At 47.8% G+C, this 17,276-nt stretch overlaps 1 protein-coding gene across 2 annotated transcripts in view; it reads left to right on the forward strand.

The window, feature by feature from the left end:
- The first annotated feature begins 246 nt into the window (after window positions 1-246).
- SMIM11A (small integral membrane protein 11A) overlaps window positions 247-17,276 on the forward strand; it is a 35,500-nt gene continuing 18,470 nt past the window's right edge. The window contains exons 1-4 of one of the 2 annotated variants that reach the window (XR_004028590.1): window positions 247-327; window positions 4,182-4,288; window positions 10,871-11,037; window positions 13,994-14,201. Coding sequence is in view for 1 of the 2 variants with exons in the window: in XM_012501771.2 (XP_012357225.1) it covers window positions 4,277-4,288; window positions 10,871-11,035 (177 nt within the window). In the remaining variant the exon portion in view is untranslated. Of the gene's footprint in view, window positions 328-4,181; window positions 4,289-10,870; window positions 11,038-13,993; window positions 14,396-17,276 lie in introns of those variants that run through there. The other variant, XM_012501771.2, reaches the window with a different exon arrangement.

Raw genomic sequence — 17,276 nt, forward strand, 5'->3', positions numbered from 1 at the left:
CAGGCTTGGACAAAGGCACCCGGTCTACACCCCAGCGGCTTCCCGCCGGGGCCTACGTGGACTTCAGCCTCCAGCCACAGGGCCAACAGCTGCTGGCCAGGGCTGCCCGCCTGGGCTCACTGCGCCTGCGCAAGGAGTAGCGCGCCCCAGGTCGTCTGCCTGGGCCCACTGCGCCTGCGCACGGAGTAGTGTACCCACGTGGGCTGCACCGGCCCACTGCGCCTGAGCACGTAGCGGTGCATTTCGGGACGTGTAGTTTTCCCCGGCAGGACGGTAGAAATCGTGGTTTGTGCGGGCCAAGCGCTGGAGCCTCCGCTGCCGGGAGCAGTAAGTGTGTGACGTCGGGGTAGGAGGGAGTGACCCAAATTCCAAAAGCTCTTTGGGGTGCTGCGATGTCGCGGCCGGCCCCGCGCTCGAGTTTTCCCTCCTAGACAAAAGTCGGCCGGCTCCCAGTCGCGCCGGGGCGGGGATCCGGAAGGTGAAGGCCGCCAGGCCCCACCCGCGGGGCGCCCCTGCTGGACCTGGCCGTCGGGCGCAGTCAACCCGCTGAGCAGCGTGTTCCGGCTGGCACTTGGCCCGGGCGGGGCTCAGGATTGGTTCAAGCCTACGGTGTTGGTCCCCGGAGAGTCTAGGGAGACAAGCAATCCCCTGGAATGGTGGGGGAAGCGATGACAGCCCCTGGTCCTCATCCGCGGCTCTGGGGGAAGGGGGTGGGGTGGGGAGGGCAGGTGTTGCTCCCTGAGTGTTGGGGGAAGGGGATGGGGAGAGGACCCTGAACTGGCCCCCGGGTTACCCAGAAGGAGCTGAGGCCCAGAGAGGTTCAGCGACTTGTCCAGGGTTGCACGGCGAGCACAGGCACCGACGTTGCCCTCCGGGGCCTGGGCTTCCAGCAGGGAGAGACGCGGACACCTGTCATCGCTTCTCGGTGGATCCCTGAAATGTTGAGTTGTGGAGTCTGGGAGCTGAGATCGGGCAGGGCTGGTTTCTTGTAGCCCCAGGCCTCCGTGTAGAGGGCCAAGTGATGCCCAAGGTTCACCTGGCAGCCCCCTCCCTGGACCTACCCCTCCTTATGATTGGGTGAAGGGTTGGGTGAAAAGGGTAGAGACCGGGAATGAGAACAGCTTCAGAAAGTTCAGACAAAGGGAGCAGCATGATTCGTGGCTGGAAGGAGACAGGAAGCGATAGACTGATCCTTGAATTTGTTAGGTGTGCCAAGAAGAAAAAGTATTAATAGACTGTGGATGACACATTATCCATATTGCTTTAGTTGGTCTAACCACAATAAGCAAATAGCTTTTTTTGTTGTTTCTAAGAGAAACCTGACAAAGGAAGACAGGGTATTTTTCTTTTTACAGTGAAGGAAATAGAAATATTTGGAGTTGTATCTAAGCCACTTGTTATTTTTGTGTTTTAAGCTAAGATCATGGATAGGTCCAGGAAAAGTTAAAAATTTCCCGCACTTCATAGATTTTAAGCCCCTCAAAAACATCCCCATCTTGTTGGCTTTTGCAGTTCAACCTTCATATACCAGCTGCCTCGTTTCTAATATTGCATCAGGTGTACATATGGCAGCAGAACAAATAGCTTACTGATACTTTCAGCTTTTTTCTTCTCATTTGCCAAAGGCTCTATGAAAATGGCTGGCTTGGGCATGTAATTGAAGGGAGGTGGGGAAAAGTGGTAATTCAGAGGCAGTGGGTGGGAATGAGCAGGGCAGATCAGGGTGGTTCACCCTCTTGACTCCCACCTCACCACAGCCCGTCTGCTACTATTGCAGATTGACTCTAAGTATGTTTCTTTCCTAAAGAGCTTGAATTGTATCACTCCAGGTATGAAGTTGAGGCAGCTGCCAGTATATTTTGGCAGTCAGGTTCTGTGATATCAGAGAGGATGGTGAATTGTGAATTCTAGAGTTGCAGAATTGTTCTTTAGATTCTGATTTTTTAAATGACAGCACTTTGGTTTGGAGGGTTAATGACTTGCCCCAGGTCATATGCCACACCATGGGTGCCACCAAGAGTAGAGCTCAGATCTCCAGTTGTCCCGGTCCTCAGGCTACTGATCTTTATTCCCTGCCCTGCTATCTTGGAATGACTGCATTTTGCCCTGGATGTCACTAGCCTGTATCCTTCAGGTTGGCACGTCCGGTCATGGAAGGAGAGAGATTTAACATAACAACAATGGCTGACATTCAATGCTTTCTGTGTGCTGGCCATGGTGCTTAGTGTTTACAGTCTAATCTGCAAGAGAATTTACAGATGGGCAAGTTGAGGCTGAGAGAGGCCAAGTGACTTGTCCAAGGTCACACTGCTAGTGAACATAGCACATGTTTTCCAGAGGGCCAGACCACTGGATGTTTTTTCATTCATTTCCTCCTGTAGGATCGTTGGACGTATTTCTCGTTCTTGATTTTGGGAATCAATATTCTACATACATCAATTCGCTGGGTATGCAGTTTTGCCTCAGAAAATTTTGGGGGAACAGCCAGACTCATCTACTATATTTGTATACAACTCAATTAAAGCAGGAATTGTAAAAATAAAATTTATAAGATCTGTAACATTTTAATATACAACATAACTAATCACTAAGATTATTAGAGATACTCAAAGTGAAAATTGTAGCAACAGGTTATAACATGTTAGGAACATATTTCTTTAGGGCAGTCAGAATCTGCTGCTTCTTAAAGACAAGTGAGCCATTTACACATGAAGGTAACAAGCACATTCAGCCACCATCATTATAGTTAAACAGATCTATGATTTGAATTCCTATCACTACCTTATCTGACTTTGAAAAAGTCATGGGGAAAACTGGGCTACCTTGTGCCAACTGCTAGCTTGTTTTCAAGATATTATAATCTTGAATAGATGGGGGATGAACTTTTTATACTTAGATAGCTTTGTAATTGAAAGTTTATATAAAAACATCTTGCCTGAAGTTCATCTTATCCCCATTCTAAAGGCCTTTGAAATTTTCAGCCACTTTTCTTACGGTAAGTACATTTCAAGAAAAGTGTTTCCCTGACTTTTGAATGCAAAGCTCTCTGCCTGTGTCAGGATGGTGCCGAGGTTAAAGCCCTGGAGCCAGACTGGATGGGTTCAAATCCCAGGCCCACCTGTGAGACCCTCAATGTGTTACTTAAATTTTATTTCCCCCTTTCTAAAGTGGAGGCCGTAAGCTGTTTTATGGGGTAGTTGTGAGGGCTAAATGCCTTAACTCATCTAAGCACTTTAGCCACTTTTTCGTGTCTCACACAAAAAAGTTAAGCTATGATTATTGCGCTATAAAGCATTGGATTTCAGAAAAAGTAGGGGCACTAAACACCATCTGCTTGACACCTTTCTTCACTTACAGATGGGACTGAAGCCCTAAGGGAAGTCACTTACCAGAGGGTGTAGGTTCTTCATCCAGAGCTCAAGTCTTCTTGGGGTATGTGTCATATTCTAAGAGTAGTGACCTACAAGGCCCTGGAGCGAATTCCAAGGCTCGGGCTGCCGGCCCTGCCTTCTCACTTTCATATGCCATAGTGTGGCATATGACCTGGGGTAACATCCTCTGAACCAAAGTGCTGTCATTTAAAAAATCAGAATCTAAAGAACAATTCTGCAACTCTGGAATTCACAATTCACCATCCTCTCTGATATCACTTCCTTCCCTACCTTCTACTAGGTCTCCCTCAAGCTTTGGAGAGAATTCTACATCTGAATTGCATCCAACCATTTTTCTGCCCTGTCACTTATTCCCTTGCTCCCAGATAATCTTCGAAAAACCAAGATGAGCTTAATTTACACTCAGAGGACTTGACAAAGACACTCATTCCCAAACCAGCTTGCGTTTAGGTCTGGAGGCAGGTGGAGGGACAGATTTTAGACTTGGGCCCTTAGGTTCACAGATGAATGGGATGGGAGCCCATGTCCCCTCAGGAGCAGCGCTGTGCTGCTGGGGGCTTCAGAGAGCTGCTGAGGAGAGCTTTCTACTCAGCAAGGGCCAGGCCTGTCTGGGCCCTCACCCAGCCCATCCACTTCCCACCAGTCTCTCAATCGCCTTGTCAGGACACAGCCTGCCTCTCTGTGGAGCTCACTTTCTGTTCACGTGCCCTCTCTCCATCAAAGAGACATCTTTCTAAGGTGGTCTGCCCTAGGAACTCCAAATTGACCTGTTTCTTTCTTCCTGCCCAGATCAGACCTTCCAGCTCCCTGGACCTGACCTTCCAGCTGCCTCTCATGTACTCGTCGGGGGCTTGTGTTGATAAGGAGTGAATTCACAGTCTACCATGAATTGGAAGGTGAGTATAGTTTTAAATATTTATGGCTTGGGGTTTTTTCTTCCTCCTGATTGTGAAAATTCAGAATAACAGTTCTACACCAGTAGATTGATTAAAAAGAAAAGGTAGGTGAAAGCATAATATTTATGTTTCATTTTAAGTTAAAACATAAATGTACATTTATTCGCTGGGCTTCTGGAAGAAGGCCAGGCCTTTTCTTCGAGTGTGCATTCACTCACTTCAAATCTTCCTCACTTTTCTTACAAAAACTATAGCTTTAAAGCTTTACCTGCAATTTTGCATTGTGCTTTCTTTTTTTATACATTTTTTTGTAGAGATAGGGCTCCACTATGTTGCCCAGGCTGGTCTTGAACTCCTGGGCTCAAGCAGTCCTCCTGCCTGAGCCTCCCAAAGTGTCGGGATTACAAGAGTGAGCCACTGTGCTCGGGCCGTTTTGGTTCCTTTAAAGTAGATGCAGTGGACTGAATATTTGTGTTTCCCAAGTTCGTATGTTGCAACCGTAGTGCCCAGTGTGATGATATTTGGAGTTGGAGCTTGTAAGAGGTAATTAGCTGATGAGGCTGGAGCCCTAATGTTTGGAATAGTGACCTTATTGAAAGGGCTCCAGGGAGCTCTCTTACCCTCTTTCTGCCATGTTGGGGGTACAACAAGAAGCCAGCCATCGGCAGCCTGGAAGAGGGCTCCGCTAGAACCCCCCTGTACTGCGCCCTGATCCTCAGGCTTTCAGCCTTTCGAACTGTGACAAGTACCTCTTTAATAAGTCACCCAGTCTGTGGTTCTTTGTTCTAGGAGCTGAATTGACTAAGACAGTGGATTAAGATCTTATGAGCAATGCATACACAAAATCTTTCCAGTGTTTCATACTCTTCCCTGATCTTTTACAGTTGTCTTGCCAACAGCATTTTTTTCCAACTCAAACTTGAGTCTTTCAAAGTATTCAACTTAGTTTTCATAAAAACTTTTGCTTTACACAGTCATATTTCACAAGCATAATGTTTAAATAAGTTATGGAACATAGCATCAAGTACAACTTAAATAAACTGCTTGGCGAGTAAACACACCTGACTCCTGTGAAACATTAGATTCAACTGGTGGGAGCAGAAGTTCAAGGGCAGCCAGAGAGTAGGTCAGCAATCGGGTTTCACTAAGGGAAAGAAGAATGTCATTTTAAGTCCCGGAAGTCAATAAGGTGAGGTGGAGGTTGTTTAAGAGAGCAGCCACTAAAATATATGTTTACTGTAGTCACTTTGCAAAATCTAAAATCAAGCAAAAATCATACATTGTCTCACCATCTAGAAGTGGCTACTATTAACAATCTCGGTATATTCATCTTTTTCTTTTTTTTTTTTTTTTTTTTGAGACGGAGTCTTGCTCTGTTGCCCAGGCTGGAGTGCAGTGGTGCAGTCTCGGCTCACTGCAAGCTCTGCCTCGCTGGTTCACGCCATTCTCCTGCCTCAGCCTCTCCGAGTAGCTGGGACTACAGGCGCCCGCCACCATGCCCAGCTAATTTTTTGTATTTTTAGTAGAGATGGGGTTTCACCGTGGTCTCGATCTCCTGACCTCGTGATCCGCCCGCCTCGGCCTCCCAAAGTGCTGGGATTACAAGCGTGAGCCACCGCGCCCAGCCCATCTTTTTCTGTATATATGTGTGGCGTGTTTTCATGCATAGGATCTTATTGTACGTGTTTTTTCAATTATTATAAGCATTTTCTTCAAAACATCCAGTGGTTTTCTATTGCAAGGAGAAACTGGAAAGGTCTGGAAGCAGGATCAGGGAACCGGGAAGGTAGCTTTCCCATCTTCCCCAGCTCTGTGGGGTGAGGGTCTTGGCAGGTCCGGCAGGAGGGTTGAGGGCCCAGGAACTGGTATAAGTTAAAGATGGCAGAGTGAGTGTTCTGTGAAGGGTGGGAAGATATAGGAGAGTTTGTTTCGCATGGCTTGAGGATCAGAGCTCACAGTGGAAAGGTTGGGAAGGAAAGAAGAGGCAGTGAGAGGATGGAGAGGGGAAGGAGCGGAAAGCAGTGTGGGGTGAGGTTTAGGGAGGCCATTCGCCCACTGCAGTGGCTAAGTCAGTAGAGGAGAGAGGCAGTAACTGGTACTAAGGGCCGGGGTTCAAAGCATTAAACCTAATGCCTCAAGGCAGTGTTTCTCACCCCTGAGCACTAGTTAAGGCAAGGATTTCGAGCCCCACTCCCAGAGTTTCTGATTGGGTAGATCTGGCTGGGGCCTGAGAATTTGCACTTCTTACAAGTTCCGGGTGGTGCTGGTGCACACTGGTCGAAGGCAATGCGTGGGGAGTTCTCCTCTTTAATTGTAGAGTGACACCAACCCATGTGACCACTCGGGCCAGTCTTGCTTGTGACAGTTTTTTCCGCCATCAGGAACAAAATCTGCCCAAACCTTCCCAGCTTCTGCACCAGGGAAGTGGCTACCAGGGAGCAGCTTCGTGTTTAAACACAGCCCCATCTCGTGTAGTGTTAGAAAGGAATGGCCCCAGGCTGGGCATGGTGGCTCATGCCTGTAATCCCAGCACTTTGGGAGGCCGAGGCAGGCGGATCACTTTGAGCTCAGGAGTTCGAGACCAGCCTGGACAATGTGGCGAAACCCCGTCTCTACAAAAAAATACAAAGATTAGCTGGGCATGGAGATGCGTACCTGTAGTCCTAGCTACTCAGGAAGCTGAGGCTGGAGAATTGCTTGAGCCTGGGAAGTGGAGGTTGTAGTTAGCTGAGATCATGCCCCTGCACTCCAGCCTGGGCGAAAGAGTGAGACCTTGTCTCAAAAGAAAAAAAAAAAAAAAAAGAAAGTCATGGCCCTGATTGCAGAGAGCTGCGGAAGGTGGAAGGTTCAGTAGCCCCCAGTGCGTCTGGTGGCCTTCCCCCTCTGGCTCAGTGGGCCATGGCCGGCAGCGACAGTCAACAGTGCTACCTGTGCATTAGCAACAAGTATGGCCTCATTATTTAAAAACTTAGTTATTTCCATTTCACAGGTATTGGGGTTTTGTTTTTAAAATTTAATGTAGATCTAGGCCAGGCATGGTGGCTCACCCCTGTAATCCTAGCATTTGGGAGGCTGAGGTGGGAAGATCACATGAACCCAGGAGTTCAACACCAGCCTGGGCAACATAGTGGGACCCCAGCTCTACAAAAAATCAGAAAAAATTAGCTGGGCATGGTGTCACGTGCCTGTAGTCCCGTCTACTCGGGAGGCTGAGGTGGGAGGATTGTTTAAGCCTGGGAGGTCAGGGCTGTGGGAAGCCGTGATCATGCCACTGTACTCCAGCCTGGTTGGAGTCTCAAAAAAATATTCATATAGATCCAGTCTACCCTGGCAGCATTCATTTTCCTCCCTGAAGGTCTGTATGTTTCAAGAGATGTAAGGGGTTTGTTAAAAGGAAATTGGAGGAAGGGGTTTCATACCACTGAAGGTTAGTGCCTAAGAGAGGGCAGGAAGGGGGCCCTGGAGCCCTTCGCTTTACCCTATGAATGTTCTTGACCTTTGCTGCCCTTGTGCTGCGTCCGTCTCAGTCCACACTTCTGCCTCTTGCCGTGCCTCTCCACTGCCTGTAAAACAAAGTGAACACTGAAGCCTCCCACCAGGGTCCATTGGCTGATGCGTTTCCATTTCCACGGGTTTTCTAACTTCTGGATGAGAGAGTACATTCCTGCAATTGCTAAAGCTAAGTTTCCTGTCTGGATTGTAGATAGCTATGGGCAGTAATGTGGGCTTTGTTATATTAATAGTAGGGCCCCGGCCAGGCGCTGTGGCTCACACCTGTAATCTCAGCGCTTTGGGAGGCCGAGGTGGGCAGATCACGAGGTCGGGAGTTGGAGACCAGCCTGGCCAACATGGTGAAACGCTGTCTCTACTAAAAATACAAAAAATTAGCTGGGCGTGGTGGCACGCGCCTGTAATCCCAGTTACTCAGGAGGCTGAGGCAGCAGAATTGCTTGAACCCAGGAGGCGGAGGTTGCAGTAGCTGAGATGGCACCATTGCACTCCAGCCTGGGTGACAGAGCAAGACTCCATCTCAAGAAAAATAATAATAGTAATAGGGCCCCATTGGTTTATTCAGAGTGACTGAGAAAGCTGGAAGAGAGTAGAGTGTAAGCCATTGCCTCAGGTAGCCTGGGAAATCCTAGCAAACAAAAAGAAGTTTATACAACACCATTCTTTTCATAGCTGGTTTTTATGCATGGCGTCAAACCTTTACCTCTAAAATGTGAACCTTCAAGAAAACAGGATTTCAAGGTTTACTGGAGGGAGGGGATTAGCTAGGTCTGAGGGAAGAAGAGCCTGGAAACGAAGTCAATGTTTAAAGCTCCTTATGTTTACCAGAGTAAAAAGTTGAGAAGTTTCACTTTCGGAAATTTTTCAGTCTTTTTTACTGACGCCAGAGTGATCCTTCTGAAGTGTATGTGTTGTGCTTATTCTTTACTGTTAAAACGATTTCATGGTTGAAAACTATTAGCTAATTACTGAGTGTTCTCGTGTTCTTACAGTTTTAATAAAATTAAAACGATTTAAGTATTTGCATCCCTGCCTCCTTCCATGATTTTCATTGTATTTCTATCATATCATGCTATATCCTTCTGCAAATATCCATACATAACCAGTTAAATGATTTCAGAGGTAGTGAGTCCAGTTGCCTCTGGAAAATCCAGTAGCCAAGCCATAGTGTATTTGCATATTTTAGTTGTGAAGTGGATGGGCGTGAGGAATGAATCATACATAGTACGGGATAGCATGATGCTACAGAGTTGGGCTTTGGAGCATTTGGAGCTGGGTCAGGCCCTGCCTCGCTGACTGCTGGCCTCCCCGCCTCTGCATTTTCTCAGCCCCACCACAGTCAGGGTGAGCCATCTGCTCATGGAGGTGGCTAAGGGCAGAAGGGAAAGAGCTGCGTAAGGCCCTTTGTATGCCGTGAGTTCCCAGTCTACAGCAGCTGATGCTACAGCTTGTAAGCGTGAAATCCACATCTAGTTCTGAGTCATAAAGAGTTTTGATACAATCATAGGAACATTTATCTACATACATTGTGATTTCATGAATTTCAGTTTATTGAAAATCAGGCATCAGTGGAAGGGAGACTGGCCCCCGGGTTAGAATGTCCTTCCAACTGGCTCCTCATGAGGGAGCTGTGGGACCCCTCAGCCTCTCAACCTCCAGGAGCTCTTCTTTCCTTGCTCATATAACCAGGGGGTCGACTAGGTCCCCTTGAAAGTTCTTTCCAGCCCCCCGGTTCTGTGAGCATATTGTACACACTAAGTAGGTTCAGATCAACTTCGGTTAGACTATTAGAGGGAGGTGCACATGTAACCCCCATAGTGGAATCTCATTGGTATTTCATTAATAAGTGATTGACAGAAATAAGGATTTCTTTTTTTTTTTTTTTTTTTTTTTTTGAGACGGAGTCTCGCTCTTTCACCCAGGCTGGAGTGCAGTGGCGCAATCTCGGCTCACTGCAGGCTCCGCCCCCTGGGGTTCACGCCATCCTCCTGCCTCAGCCTCCTGCGTAGCTGGGACTACAGGCGCCCACCACCTCGCCCGGCTAATTTTTTGTATTTTTAGTAGAGACGGGGTTTCACGGTGTTAGCCAGGATGGTCTCGATCTCCTGACCTCGTGATCCGCCCGCCTCGGCCTCCCAAAGTGCTGGGATTACAGGCGTGAGCCACCGCGCCTGGCAGAAATAAGGATTTCATTGGGATAAAATCCTACCTGGTCCTCTAAAATAATGATTGCTCTACCAAAGCATACCTTTTCACTATTTGGGAGGGAATTTTTAATCACACAAAAAGCACATAATTATCATTCAGGTCATACTAACCATGTGTATGGAACTAATATTTGCTTTGAAGTACTATTGCAATATATAGAATTTCACACAAAAAACCTACTAGTGCAAAGAGTGAGTAATTCAAATCCATAGTTTTTCCCTAGACTTTATTTTAGTGAATGGGGTTGCAAGAGCAGTTAGTAAGTAGCTATGTTTTAATGTTTTGAGTTCTGTTGTGTTTTATTTTACCATCAAGTGCCGGTGCTAATGAGTCTCTAGAAACAAGAGAAAATCCCACAGTACTAAAGCTGCAGTTTCCAGAAGCAAGGTCTGATTGACCCTTACTTTGTAGATGAAGGGGCAGGAGCTCAGAAAGAAAGGAGCTCATTGCCTGACCCAGGTCACACAGTCAGTCGGTGGTAAAGTAGAGCTCTGACCCAGGCCTCCGGGCTCCACCTCCTTTCACTGGATCTGGCTGCTGCCTCAGAAGCAAGGGCCTGGGTGATCAGCAGGTTGCACGGTTGAGCTGTGAGAGACCAGAGTCCCCACGCCTATAGATGACCGGTGGTCCCCTCCATGAAGCCAGTCGCAAGCAAGCAGCAAAGAGCAGAGCTGTAAATTGACTGTTGGCCCCATGGGGATAGAGACCTTTTCTGCTTGGTCTCCAGTGTAGCCCCAGCCCCCTATCCTCGTGCCTGTTGCAGAATAGGTGCTAAGTAAATATTTGTTGACTGAAGGAACATAAAAGAAACCTCCCATATCAATGATGGAACATTTAGTTAGCATGGCTTCTTTCTTCTTGAAGGTTCTTGAGCACATGCCCCTGCTGCTATATATCCTGGCAGCAAAAACATTAATTCTCTGCCTGGCATTTGCTGGAGTGAAAATATACCAAAGAAAAAGGTTGGAAGCAAAACAACAAAAACTGGAGGCTGAAAGGAAGAAGCAATCAGAGAAAAAAGATAACTGAAGGTGAGTCCACAGTACCCGACCTTGCAAATGGGAGCTGGCCAGTGGGTGGGGTGACCAATCAATGAACAAGAGAGGTCTGAGACTTCCCTGTCCGTCGGGTCTGAACGGCTGCGTAGGGGCATGTGGCCTCACCTGTTCTCTAAGGTAGACCTGCTCCATAAAGGGCCAGGTGTGCAGATCCTGGTCCTGGGATGTGAGTGCTGCTGAGCCAAGGCACACGGAGGATTAGTTCATCCTTCTCGAAACCTACTGTGGCAGTGGTTCTTGACAGGTATTGGGTTAAGAATTGAGGACTCAGTGACAGCTGTGGACCTTCTTCCCAGAGCAGTGCACACACTGAAACCATCTGCATTCATGTGTGGGGAGAAGTTTGCAGATATGAGGAGTCACAGATCATTTGAAATTCCAAGGTTAAGAAACCCTGTTATCTTTAAGATAAAGTCTGACTCCATGGTATGACAAATAAATCCCTTCCCAGTCTGGTCTTAACCCAGACCTCATTTGCCACTTCTGCCCACTCCCCATCCCCCTGCAGGCCATTCCTCAGCCACCATGGCCTTTGGCCTTGCTTATTAGATTCTTCCTGAGGACCTCCTCACCAGGCCTGAGGGTGCACTCATCATTGTCACCCAGTGCCTATCACAGTGCACACCGGTGGGCTTAGAACCTACTTGGGGAGTTGCAATACATCAAGGCACCAGAAAGTTCCTGTTAAGCCCGTGTTACAGATTTAACACATGACAGTTCACAGTTACCTTGATTCCAGTGTGTTGATACAGTTTCTTCACTTCGCAGGTTGAGTTCTGTACTTTAAAAATCAGAGGATTCAGCCAGGTGTGGTGACTCATGCCTGTAATCCCAGTGCTTTGGGAGGCAGAGGTGGGAGGATCACTTGAGCCGATGAGTTCAAGACCAGCCTGGGCAACATAGTGAAACCCTGTCTCTACAAAAACTTAAAAAAAAAAAAAATGCTTAGCTGCACACTTATTGGGTGTGGTGGCACATGCCTGTAGTCCCAACTACTCGGGAGACGGAGGTGGAGGATTGCTTGAGCCCAGGAGTTCAAGGCTGCAGTGAGCCATGATCACACCACTGCACTCCAGCCTGAGTGACAGAGCGAGACCCTGTCTAAAAAAAAAAAAAAGCATTCAAATATGGTGGTGGTGGGGTTCTAGGTCAGTGGTTCCCAAACCTGGCTAATGATCAGAATTGCCCAGGTGTTTGTTTAAATGAAGATTCCCAGGCTTCAACCCAGAGAGATTCCATAATGGCCCTGGTTAGGTTTGGGTATCTGGGGTTTTTGTTGTTGTTTTTAAGATAGGGATCCTACTCTGTCATCTAGGCTAGAGTGGTGCAGTGGCACAATCTCGGCTCACTGTAGCCTCAGCCTCCTGGGCTCAAGCAATCCTCCCACCTCAGCCTCCTGAGTAGCTAGGACTACAAGAGCATGCCACCACACCCGGCTAGGTTTTTAAAACAATTTTTAGTAGAGAAGGGGTCTTGCTGTGTTGCCCAGGCTGGTCTTGTACTCCTGGGCTCAAGCGATACTTTTGCCTCAGCCTCCTGAAGTGCTGAGGTTACAGGTGTGAGCCACTGTGCCCAGCCTCTGATCTTTTGAAAACCCATTAGATAATACTTAGGTTGTCTTCTCAGCAACAGGTCATTGTAGGAACCACTGGGCTAGGTGACCTCCCAAACCCAGCCCACCCTAAGATTCCATGCTTCTGTCAGTAGGAATTCCCTTGCAGTGCCATCAGGCTTGTTGAGGCTAAAGACCTCCTGATGAGGAATAGTAGCAACACCTACTAAGTGGTTATTCTGTGCTGGGGACTTTGCTAAGCATTTCATGCACAACTGTGTTATTCAGCCCTGATGACTCTGTGAGGCATGTTCAGATTGAAAGAATGGCTCACTCTACATGGTGAAGAATAGAATCAGAAATTGATCCCAGGTCAAATGCATTCAATCAGCATGGCCAAGCCCAAGCTGTGCTACCTTCCTGAATAAAGGCAAGTGAGCTGGTAGGGATGCTTCACTCTCTGTTACCACTTCCAGCAGCTGCCCACTCACTGGTCCTCAGTGAACTGTAGGCTTTTGCTAGATAGAAGAAATTACTTTCTTTCTTTCTTTCTTTCTTTTTTTAAGGTGTTTGATTGACTGAAATTTAGGAGTAGGCATTACGATGGGGAGGAGAGAAAAAGGGTGAGGGAAGGCAGTTTAAATTAAAATGTTGCTGATTGAATTTATATTCCTGACAATCCCCATTTTGTGTGCTAAACTGATCAAAGGAAGAAAAGATGAGATGGAAGATCATAAAGGCTTTGTTCCTCCCACAAACATCAGCAGAAACCTGCAGTTAGGTCAGGGCTAGATGGCTTAGAAGCAACTCAGGGAGTTGGTCTTCCCCTCTAGACTGGCAGCTTCTTAAAGACTAGAGACTTGCTTCAAACAAAAAGGGTTTTCAGGCCGGGCGCGGTGGCTCACGCCTGTAATCCCAGCACTTTGGGAGGCCAAGGCAGGTGGATCACTTGAGGTCAGGAGTTCGAGACCAGCCTGGCCAACATAGTGAAACCCCATCTCTACTAAAAATACAAAAATTAGCTGGGCGTGATGGCACGTGCCAGTATTCCCAGTTACTTGGGAGACCGAGGCATGAGAATTGCTTGAACCTGGGAAGCAGAGGTTGCAGTGAACCGAGATTGCGCCACTTCACGGAAGCCTGGGTGACAGAGTGAGACTCTGTTTCAAAAAAAATGAAATAAAATAAAAAGGGAGTGGGATGTTTCAGATGGAAGGGAAACTGTGATGCTAAAAATACATTCGTTAATAAATAGAGTTGAGTTGTGTCAGTTTGTTAAGTTTAAATGGCTGAGCATAGGTCTTTATGCTGAGCAGTAAACATCAGGTATAGTCTTATCAAACACTTCCTACTCATCCCTTTGGTTTTCCCTTCTAGATTCTGCCATGTAAATGTCAGCTTGAGTGGACTCCAGCTGAGAAGAAAGAGAAAAAAGACTTAATTATTGAATAATTTGTCAGAGGATAAACTCCCAACCTAGACCTTTCACTTAAAATAGTGTGAATTTGTATATATTTTTAAAAGAACCAGTACTGGCCCGGTATGCTGGCTCTTACCTGAAATCCCAGCACTTTGGGAGGCCGAGGTGAGTGGATCGCCTGAGGTCGGGAGTTTGAGACCAGCCTGGCCAACATGGTAAAACCCCGTCTCTACTAAAAATATAAAAATTAGCCGGGTGTAGTGGCGCACGTCTGTAATCCCAGCTACTTGGGAGGCTGAGGCAGGAGAATTGCTTGAACCTGGGAGGTGGAGGTTGCAGTGAGCCTAGATCATGCCACTGCACTCCAGCCTGGGCAACAGAGCGACTCTGTCTGAAAAAAAAAATAAAAATAAAAAAAAATAAAAGACCATCCTGGCTAATACGGTGAAACTCCGTCTCTACTAAAAATATAAAAAATTATCCAGGCGTGGTGGCAGGCGCCTGTAGTCCCACCTACTCGGGAGGCTGAGGCAGGAGAATGGCGTGAACCCAGGAGGTGGAGGTCGCAGTGAGCCGAGATCGTGCCGCTGCACTCCAGCCTGGGTGACAGAGCAAGACTCCATCTCGAAAAAAAACAACAACAAAAATAAAAGAACCGTATTTTGTTTACTAAAATAAAATGCCTTTGTAAAAAAAGGTGTCGTGGCCTTTGGAAGAAGTCAAATTGTATATCTCTATCTCTTTCTCTTACACAGCACCCTCCACCCCATGTTGTAAAGGGAGGGTTTTTGTAAACCTACACCTCCCCCACCATCTCAAGCTGGGGGGTCCCAGGTGAGAGGCTTCCACAGAGGACAACGTGGTGCAGAAACATCTGTGTGGGAGTGGGGTCCCCAGCACTGGGTGCCTCGGCCAGCTACCCCCGACCCCAGACCCCCTCATAGGCTGCCCTCCCGTACCCTCCTTTCTCGTCTTTTCCTCCTACAGGTGTTACACCCCTGTGAGAGTGTTTTAGAGTGTTTTCATCGTTAGGGTGGAGGGAGGCTGTGTGCGTCCAGGGAAGCTGACTCCTGTGTTAACCATGAGGGTCCTCGCAGGGAGGAATCGTGGGAGCCCTAGGGTGTGTTTTGTCCTCTCCTCACCTGTTTGCTCCTTGGGATTTGCTGATGAGAGATGAAGGGCAGGGCACCCTAGGAACCACTGGAACCGAGGGCAGGGAGGATGGGAAGATGTTTTACTCAGCACCTAACACACGCAGATCCCTGTGACAAGAGCTCATGCTCTCCCACTTCTCACAAGACCCCAGAGTGGATGGGGAGTGAGGCAGCAGCAGCCGGCACCGGAAGCAGGGCGGAGTGTTTGGTCTGGTTGCTGACGGCTGCATGGGAAACTTGCAGGAGTGTGTGTTAGTAAACGTCTCCCCGTCCTGGCCCAGTTTGTGTCGAACATTGCGTTTTCCATGTGGGGAGTCAGGGGAGTTGACATCTTAAATTGCACTGTGCTTGCTGGATGCTGTTCAGCACAATTTAGAAAGCAGGAAAGAATTTACAAAGTTCTGAGGACAGACAGACCCTGGCCCTATAAGCTGCAGTGCTCACCACGGTCGAAGTGAACTTTCACGTAAGCCCAGACCTCATTCTCTCTGAAGGAGGCCTCTCCAGCCTTTGCCAGGAGCCCTGGTGACTTTATTCTGCCTAATCGTGCTGCGGCCTGGGGTCCTGTTAGAACATGAATGGAAGACTACAGCAGAGGTGGGATGCCCTTGGGTTTCTGCTATCCCCACGCTTCCGTGACATGCTCAGATGGGGCCTAGAACTGACCCTGGCCCGTGGCCTACCATCCTCCCTTTGTCAGGGCCTCCCTGCACCCTGGCAGGTTACCCCACCCACCCTGGCCCATGTTCCTGCCCCAGGGGCCTGGCCTCTCTGCTGCCCACCCTGCAGATGTAGGGCATCACCTGCTCTTGCCTTGCCTGGCATCAGACCTACTACCACTTCCTCCCTCATGCCCACCCACCTGTGTGCCTCATAAGTCCAAGGCGGGGGATCTGCTGACCAGTAGACACTCATGTGCTAAACACAAGCGCTTTTCTAGGCTTTAGGATTTAAAGCTACACTTTGGAATTTGTGGAAGATCTGGCCATCTTGGAAAATTAGGTAGAAGATGACATAAGGACTGGATTAAACCACTTATCATCCCAACGGTGCCCATGGCTTTTCTGTTTTTTGTTTTTGTTTTTGTTTTTTTAGAGATGAGGACGTGCTGTGTCCCCCAGGTTGGAGTGCAATGGTACAATCATAGCTCATTGCAGCCTTGAACTCCTGGGCTCAAGCGATCTTCCCACCTCAGCCTCCCGAGTAGCTGGGACTAGGCCCTGCTAATTTGTTTATTTTTAGCAGAGACAAGGGTCACGCTGTACTGTCCAGGCTGGGTGTGGGTTTTTTCTGAAGAGTATTTGGGAGTTTTGTTTTTGCTTGGTTACTTTTCCTATATACCCTTCTACCACTAGGGGGAGATGATTAATCACTAATTGAAGGGATTTTGTTCGTTTTTTATGTTTTGGGTTTTTTTGTTTGTTTGTTTCAATAAAGAAAGAGTTTAATTTCAGTAAGGCAGGCCATGCAGGAGATGGAGTTCTTATTCAAATCGGTCTCTCTGAAGGCTCAGAGGTTAGGGGTTTTCAAGGCGGAGTCCTTGCTATCATTCCACTCCTTAGGTACATGAAGTTGGCAGATGTGTAGTTTGATGTTAAATTATTGGTTAGATGCATGCACCGCTGGTTGTAGAGACTGGTAAAGCCCACTAGCAGGACCCCACCTGGACCACAGAGATCCCACAACCCGCTGGACCATGACCCAGAACAAACACAAAGGACCTGAAATGCGTTGCAAAGGCCAGAAGCCGACATCCACATTCTCCACCCACCGAGAGCCCCAGAGTCCCTCATGCACATCCTGCTTGATCTGTTACACACATTCACACATTTGTTTGGTTTTCAAGCTTACAAGTTATTAGAAACAGAAAGGAAGAAAGGCTGTCAGCAGCAGAAATACCTTTGAGCAAGAGGGACAGTCTTTGAGAAGCAGACTTGAGAACTCACCGTGTGCTCTTCATGCGCCAGACACTGCAGCAGCCACAGCATCCCACATGGGATGCCACACGTGATGATGTTATGTTCATGGTGATGACCTCAGGCATGAAGAAGAGGTTCAGCCGTTTCACGCAGTCTGCTTAACAAGT

Source organism: Nomascus leucogenys, chromosome 25 (assembly GCF_006542625.1).
Source record: "Nomascus leucogenys isolate Asia chromosome 25, Asia_NLE_v1, whole genome shotgun sequence".
Taxonomy (NCBI): Eukaryota; Metazoa; Chordata; class Mammalia; order Primates; family Hylobatidae; genus Nomascus; species Nomascus leucogenys.